The 8056-nt window shown below is 41.5% G+C and overlaps 1 protein-coding gene across 4 annotated transcripts in view; it reads right to left on the bottom strand.

The window, feature by feature from the left end:
* Window positions 1-4036: 4036 nt before the first annotated feature.
* Window positions 4037-8056, bottom strand: part of KANK1 (KN motif and ankyrin repeat domains 1) — a 167861-nt gene continuing 163841 nt past the window's right edge. For all 4 annotated transcript variants that reach the window (XM_054031705.1, XM_054031706.1, XM_054031703.1 and 1 more), the window contains 2 exons: window positions 6059-6157; window positions 4037-5068 (listed from right to left, as the gene is read on the bottom strand). In XM_054031705.1, coding sequence (XP_053887680.1) covers window positions 5006-5068; window positions 6059-6157 — 162 coding nt within the window. In that variant the 3' untranslated portion in view covers window positions 4037-5005. The remainder of the gene's footprint in view (window positions 5069-6058; window positions 6158-8056) is intronic.

The following is an 8056-nucleotide window of genomic DNA, read 5'->3' as shown; positions in this document are numbered from 1 at the left end:
TAAATCTGTTTTTCAAAGATTATGCTTCCAGAATAACGTCTATTGCGCTGAGATAATCCCCATGGAAGTGAGAAGCTTATGATGCAGTCCCAGTTATCATTGCACAGAAGGGACTGCGATTTCCTCAATCGTTGTAGTGGAGAGAGTATGCTTTTTGTAGTGACTGACATCTGCTGCCTAGGAGCCCAGTGTCAGTGAAGAGCCCAAGAGGATCCTTAGAGTTCAGATTACTTTGACATACATTCTCAGCTAGTGGACCTGTCATGCCAGTGACAGACTCTTCAAAGAGTTCTATTCTGCCTACAAGTAGAACCTCCAGCTTGTTGGATAGAACTTCAAGTATCTCTCCCCCTAAGGACAGGAAGGTAAGGGTGGCATTAGTGTGTGTTGTGACTGATAAATAGAGGGTGCTAATAAGAGCCAACTGTGATTGTTGTTTGTGTGGCATAAACACCTGTTCCCTGGGAACTAGAACCTAGACTAATTTCATACAGACAAAATCACCAGTCACTCAGCAGGGCTTTCAGTCACCACTAGGTTGGGTTAGATCAGAGCTATTGAGCTGGAGAGGAAAATATTCTTAATCCTGTTAGAAATAATAGTTATTACTAATCACTTGAGCCACCCAGAGCCTCTGCCTAGTTGACTTTTTTTTTTTAGAATGATTGAAGTGTTGGTGTTCACAAGTTACAAGTTTTAAAGTTCAGTTCCCCTTAAAACAATCACTTCTCCTGGAATTTTGGACCTTATACACAAGAGTCACTTAGGAATACAAGAACATAGGAATTACTCTACTACCTCAGATGCATGGTTCCACCTAGTCCAGTATCCTGTCTCGAATAGTGGCCACCCCCACATGCTTCAAAGGAAGGTACAAGAAATCCCATAGTATGCAGATGCAGGGAAATCTGCCCCCCTATCCCCAAGAAGGTCTCATTCTAATCCCTAATACTGTAGTTAGAGATCATTTTAGGCCCTCAAACAAAGTTTTACCTCCCTTCCAATACTCTGTTAGCACTAACTCTAACTCCTAAATCATTAGCTATTGTAGTACTGCAGTGATGATGGCACTTTAAGATTGGCTCTGTTTTATGGATGTGAATTAGTCTCTCCCCCAAGAAACTGGGGGACAGACAGCTGTTCCACCTAACAGGTAGTTTGAAATGTATGTGCAAGTAATTAGAAGAAAACAATGCAGAGTGTCATTTTTTTACTTTCCCCTTTGAAAAGTTCCCTGCCATCCATGTCATTTGTACAAAAACAAGAAGGAGAAAAAGACAGGGTAAAAATCATCTTGGGCTACATTTTGCTCTGTTACACCTTAGTAGATCTGGAGTAACTCCACTGATATAAGTGGAACAGAATCTACTCCCTCTATATTTAATCAGATGGCATAACCCACATGTTTTTGTTTCCTGATCAACATCATGTCCTGCCAAAAATCACATGCAAGGGATGAAAATAACCAACCTTTCAGATGAAATGTTAAAAGCCTGCTATTCAAAATAATTACACAGTTATTAGGTACCTACAAATCAAGAGACAAAGTACAATTTAAGCAGATGGAATACTTTGTCCCAATCCTCTGTCTGGCCAAGTAAAGCACAAGATGATTGTCTTCCAGAAAGCATTTAGTTCCTCTGGCTGTGCTGAAAGACTTTAATACATTACTTCTGTAGGTATCCTGGAAAGACAAAGAAACTCCACCTATAATTCAAATTGCTACAAGTATAGGACCTCTGCAACCTTGTTCAGGGTATGGCTTTCTGATCCACTTTCCTTGAGCAGTGGGTTAGGGGAATTGGAAAGCAAGTGGTGTGACCCTACGGGAGACTTCGTCCTTTGCTACAGTTCTAGTTAACACTGAAACATACCTACTTATTGGGATCCTGTGCTGATCTTGGTTTCTGTACTTTTCCTTTTCCAAGGCTACAACCTTGAATGGCAGTCTAGATGTTGTGCACGTATCTACGTTCAGAGCATAAGTCTGTGAAGGGATCACATCAGTAGTTCATTTAGTCATGCAAAGGAAAGACTTAGCTGGTGTTCAAATGAACTCACTGGAGACCTGACTTCTCTGGAGATAAAGTCACCAGGCAAAAGAATGCAACTGACTTTTAAAAAAAAGTAGATGCTAGTCTTTGTCTAATCCTATGCGATGAATGTGAATAGGTAGGACATAAGAACACAGCTGGGTTTGGAGTAGCGTTTGGGCCTGAACCTTGAGCATTTCAGTCAGAGCAGAATGAGTGATACACAGTTTAAACTCACATGCAGGCTGTAATGTAACTAAATGACGTACATTTCAAATAAACCTGTAGTGAGAGCAAGAACATATATCTACACAGCTCCGTAACCCTTTGGAAACTAGTTCCTCTCCGCCTCCTCCTCAGTTGGATATCACCCTGGCACTGGCTGATTTTCGGTGGCTTCTTTTTGTTCAGTGTGTGTGGGTGGAGGGGAAAGGGGGACCCACAAGGGTGTGACGTACTAAGAACAATCTAACCTCTGGAGGGTGGGACCTGTTTGGGACTTCTAAGAATAAGTCCCAACATACCTTCCCCAGGCATGGGCCCTTCCCTTAAAGTGGGAAGGAGCATAGTGCAGGCACCATAACAGCAGGAGTAAATCATTTTTGACATAGGACTCACACTGGCTTTATGCAATGAGACTAGCTGAAAGGAAAGAGGAGAGAGGTGCGTTAAAAAGAGGGCCCTCTTTCAAGGCTCACAGGGAAAGCTGGGGGAAAAGTAAAGAGGCGCAGAGAAGAGGACAGGTACTTTGAAGGGGAAACTCAAGTATATTCCTTCTCACTGTCTTAACACATGTCTTGTCTCCAGAGTTAACTCTGGCTCTTATTTGGGTATTGCCTCTTACCCAGCTTCTGTCAACACACAAAACTGTCTCACCTGAGTTTGGTGATGCTTTCAACCCAGACTAGCCGGGCCAGCTGGAGGTATAATCTAAACCCCGACTGCTGCGTTCACAGGCCTGGTAACCTGCCCACTTTGCAGTGAGAGTGCAGGCTAAACTATCTGAGTGCTGATAGTCCAGTGCCTCCCCACTGTTCTCTCCATGTGCCCAAAAGGACAGACAAGTTCTCCCACTATTCACTGGGAAAGAATAAGATTGTCTCAACTCACTACAGCACTAAGAACCATGGGATATGCTCCCGAAAGTGCTAATGACACACACAGGTGAGTACAGCACCAGTGACGACACAGGAAATCGGGTAGGGCTTTGCAGTGTGGCTGCTCAGATATAGGATACTGACCACCTGGGAGAAGACACCTCTGTAGGGTTAATCAGCTAGAGGATTTGCTGTTGAAGAATTTCAAACTCTTTCTTCATGCTCTAAGGAATGACTCATTCTAGCCATTATCCTGCCCTAGCAACGCCATTAAAAAAGCCTATAAGATTCCTTTATTAGTGATATTAGGCCGCATAGCCTTGACGTTAGCCAGCACACCTGGATTCTACTCTTGCTTTGCCATTGACTTGCTGCAAGTCACTTCATTGCTCTCTGTGCCCCAATTTCCCTGTCCATTAGAAAGGGATAAGGACATCTGTCCCACTCCGTGACGTGCCTTTTGAATCTCAGATAAAAGGCGCTGGCAACATCAGTGGTAAGGATTATTAATAATGACATTCAATTGAAAGACTAGCTGTAGTGAGAGCAAGAACATCAATAATAGTTTAAAACTTGTGAAACTAGATTTTCAATTGTAAGTTTCATGACAACAGCAATCTGAGACAAAATGATTCCATGTTACAGCCTCATCTCATGGAGATGGCCAGACAAGGACTTGTTTGCCTACTGAAACTCTTAAAACCTGTAGCTACCAAACACAACCTGATCAGGGCTATAGGAGATGAATGAGTGATGTCAGCTGACAATGTTAACAGTAACCCCAGAGTGCTGAACTACCCACTCATCCCAGCCTTGACCCGATCAATCCAGCATGCTTCACTACTGCAGTTGTAATTCACAGCAATTTGGATGATGGTAGATCACAACTAAAGCAGCAGAGGAGTATAACAGCATAATGAAATTTTATTTTGAAAATATGGCAAGAGTCTAAGGCACTTCAAACATTTAAATACATATGACTAAAGTGAATGTGACAAGGTAATAGCATTCCATAAATATGCACTGAGAACTACTTAATTCTGCTCGAGGGGAACATATAGCTGATACCTCTAATTTTATTCTCTGATAAACATTATGTATAGATCCTATGGACACTGACACATAGTTAATAAAAATATGGTAACAATACATGTAATTCTTCATATAGTTTTTAATTACTAGAGAATATAAAATGTTGAAAATACTGTGCGATTTAATTTTATAGATACAATTATCTTTAATATAAAAGTTATACAATACATCCAACTGGTGACAACTCATTTATTTAGCTAATTTCAGACCTGACAGAGAGCCCTTCTTCTATTTCTAAACCATCAACCCACCAGCCCAAGCTCCAAAGAGCTGATTACATAAGCAATTGCAATTTTTATAATTTTAAAATTAAAAAGAACTCAAAACCATATTGGAATGACATTTATGAAAATAATAATTGCCAATAGCTCCATGTACAGTAAATATAAATATTTTAGAGAACAATTAAAAAGTGCCCTGGAGACTATGACACTTGTCCAAAGAGGGGGAAAAACACTCATACCTGTGAAGATTGCTTAAAATTCCTAAACTGTACATAATGCAACGGAATAGACTCTACAGCAAAGAGAAACAGGATTTATACTGTATCCTGCAACGATGGATAGATGACAAAAGAATGGTTCTGGCTATGTTACTAGCAGACTACTATCTAACTGTATGCTTTCTTCAAGTTTATAGTCTTCTACCTTTAGCACTAGGTTCTGCTTTCAATTTGCTGGTGAGTTCAGGCACAAGACAATTACATTCAGTATCTGTCTCTGTAATACAGTAACAATTAGCAGCTTAGAGATGGCATTGAGATTTACAAATATTCGTGCATTACTAATCAAACATGGCTCTGCGGGTAGGACCAGGAGATGTCTTTCTGCTGAGCCTAGGTGTACTCTAGAAAGGAGAAAGGAAAGAACAGTTAGTTAACTGAATTCAGCTAATTAAATAAAGAGATTAAACAGACTGCACATGAACCACTGTCCCTTCAGTTTATGAAGGCAGCAATTAAAATTCAACCTTTATAGAACAGGTAATGTGTTTTGTTTCAGTCCAGGAGCTGCTGTGCTGGCTACATATAGCCTAGTGTCTGAAGCAGCACGGTATTATCGGTAGTAAAACATTTAGGAACTGTTTATCATGAAGACAAGTGCAGACTCTGAGAGTTGGTGGATATTTGCCAGTTTGCATTGGGTTGCAACAAAGCTAGAGCTGACCTTGTTTTGATGACTTGCTCTGTAATAGGCATCGCAATTATGCAAAAGAAACTTTGTACATTGGCCAGTCTACGTGGATGTCTGATTTAACACAGACGATGAATTGTCCTCACCCAGAGAGAAAGGGGAGGAAGTATCCTCTTGCCAGGGTCCAGGCTGTCCTGGTCTGTACTGCACTATTCGCTTAAAGGTTGTTTTGTGGATAAACACAGATTGTCCTATCCTGTGCTGCCCACCCAATATCTTTCAGAAGCTAAGTATTTACCAAACAAGAGATACCCACAAGCTATATGCATTTGTGCATGCAGTGATAGGTAGCATATTCACAGACAGATTACCTATATAGCACTGTTGAAATTCTTTGTACGCAGTGTTATTACAGCCATGTTGGTCCCAGGATATTAGAGAGAAAAGGTGGGTGAGGTAATATAAGTTGGTCCTCTAAAGGATATTACCTCACCAACCTCGTCTCTCTAAAAAGTTCTTTGGTTAAAGTATCAGAGGGGTAGCCGTGTTAGTCTGAATCTGTAAAAAGCAACAGACTAACTTTGGTTAAAGTGTGGCCTCTCCAGACACTAACCACATGATTTTTTTCAATATTTAGTCTCAAGAACAGAGAGATACCACATAAATTCAGTGTTCAACGACCAGGAACATTTAACATACTAACCGGTGACTGGGGTTTGGAAAAGTTTACATGAGCATAAAGAAGAACTGCTATGTCCTTGTGTCCAGCTTCCAGGGCTATCGAAAGTGCTGTGCTGCCATCCTTAAAGAATAAAAAAGAAAAAAAATTTATACTCGGGTGCATTATCAAGCCCCTTAAAAGCTCCTTCAATCTACAGAGAGTAGAAGTTACTGTAATGAGGCCCTATTGCTCAAACAGCCAGGCTAATTTAGGGTCCTGTTTAATTTCCTTTATTATAATTAAGTGACAACAAGCCTTGTGCTTCTGTTTTATGAGGCAATCCAAGTGCCAGAGGCCTCATAATTTCTCTCAACAAGGGGACTGGATTATAGCTGAGAAAGAATGAGTGTGCCATTATCACAATAATGTTACAAGTAATTCTGTGTAAGACCAGTGATTTCAGGAGATTGGTCTGAATTTGCTTGAGAGAAATTGCATTGTTGGTGGGGAGGGGAAGAAAAGTGAAGGGAGGGATAAAAGTTAATCAGATACAATGAGAATTAGCTGTGTTATAACTCCCATTAAGAGTAAGAGCAGCTGCATTCCTAATTCCAAGTGCACCTGGCTGAGAGTCTACCCACGAATATTGTCCTTTACAGATATTATTTTCTTGTGTCAGAAGATATTTTATTTATTTCAGAATCATAGGGGAACTTAAGATTGTACCTCATTTATGTGTATGTGTGTGTTTACCTGCTTTAACCTTGCAAATAAATCTCTTATTTCTTTTTCCTAGTTAATAAACTGTTAATTAGTTTATAATAGGCTTGGATACAAGTGTTGTCTTTAGTGAGAGATGTAGGGTGCACTTGACCTGGGTAAGTGGTTGGTCCTTTGGGACTGGCACTAACCTGAATATTGTTGTGATTTTGGTGTAAGGGACCAGCTATCACAGAGGCAGGCTTGCCTGGGTGGCAAGATAGATTGGCATCCCCAAGGCTGCCTATTAAGATTGTTATAGTGCTGGAGGTGTTCACACTTGTTACTTGGTTGGTGAAATCTAAGGATAGAACTCACAACCCGTTTGAGGGTTGTGCCCTGGTTCTTGACAGTCTGCCCCGAGGGTGGCATCCATAGTCGTGAGCCATTCCAGACAGCGTGACAGTTGGGTCAGCGTGACTTATCTCTGACCCCCTCCTGCACAGCACACAAGTTAGTCAAGAGAGAGGCTCTCCCTGCCCTGACTCTCCCTTCTGTGCAGCTACCGTTTGCTTCCCCTCCTGAGGCTGAGCTCCTGTGACGGATGCAGGCATCACTCAGCCATAGCACCTGCTGACCAGTGATTTTTAGCTCACAAGGCATGAGGGGATTTGCCAATAACAGCCCTTATATCACCAGAACTCACTAGTGTGCTGCCAGCCTCTTCTCCCCTTGTCCACCCAAGTTTCCACTACAACACCAGTGTTACAACTGGCATCACAGTGAAATGTTTGGGAGGAGCAGGCTTGTTAACTATTGCTGGGGCATTTGGTATTAGAGCAGTCAAGACCAATCTAAAGGAAGCTGCAGCCTTGATCTCTGCATGAGCCACTTTTAAGTGAAATGCTTCCTTATCAGGTGGTGATGAGTGATTAACATGTTTAATTCTACTGAATGGGCAGGGGGTGGGGTGGTCAACCACTAGGATATCCTGCTGAACAAAGAATACTGGTACATTTGTGGTGTACACAGATTTGTCCTGGAAAAGCAGGAAGCATTCAGCAAAGTTCCTGAATCATTAGCAAGATGGCACAAATCAATAGCACAGAGCTCATTTCCATAATGGCAGCTGGAAACCAAATTCTTGGTCATTAAAGGGGACCAGCAGAAATATAATCCTTCCTTAAAATGCCAAAGTACCCTTCATTGCAAGCAAGGTACTTGCCCATATCAAAGAACTGGAGGTAATTTAATCTCAACAGATCTACAACTGAATGGCTTGTGTAAGTGACAGCACCATAGTACCGAAGTCAGGGCTGGTGCCGTAGCATCACCTAGATT

This window comes from Malaclemys terrapin, chromosome 6 (assembly GCF_027887155.1).
Source record: "Malaclemys terrapin pileata isolate rMalTer1 chromosome 6, rMalTer1.hap1, whole genome shotgun sequence".
Taxonomy (NCBI): domain Eukaryota; kingdom Metazoa; phylum Chordata; order Testudines; family Emydidae; genus Malaclemys; species Malaclemys terrapin.
This window is presented reverse-complemented; position numbering and strand designations above follow the sequence as displayed.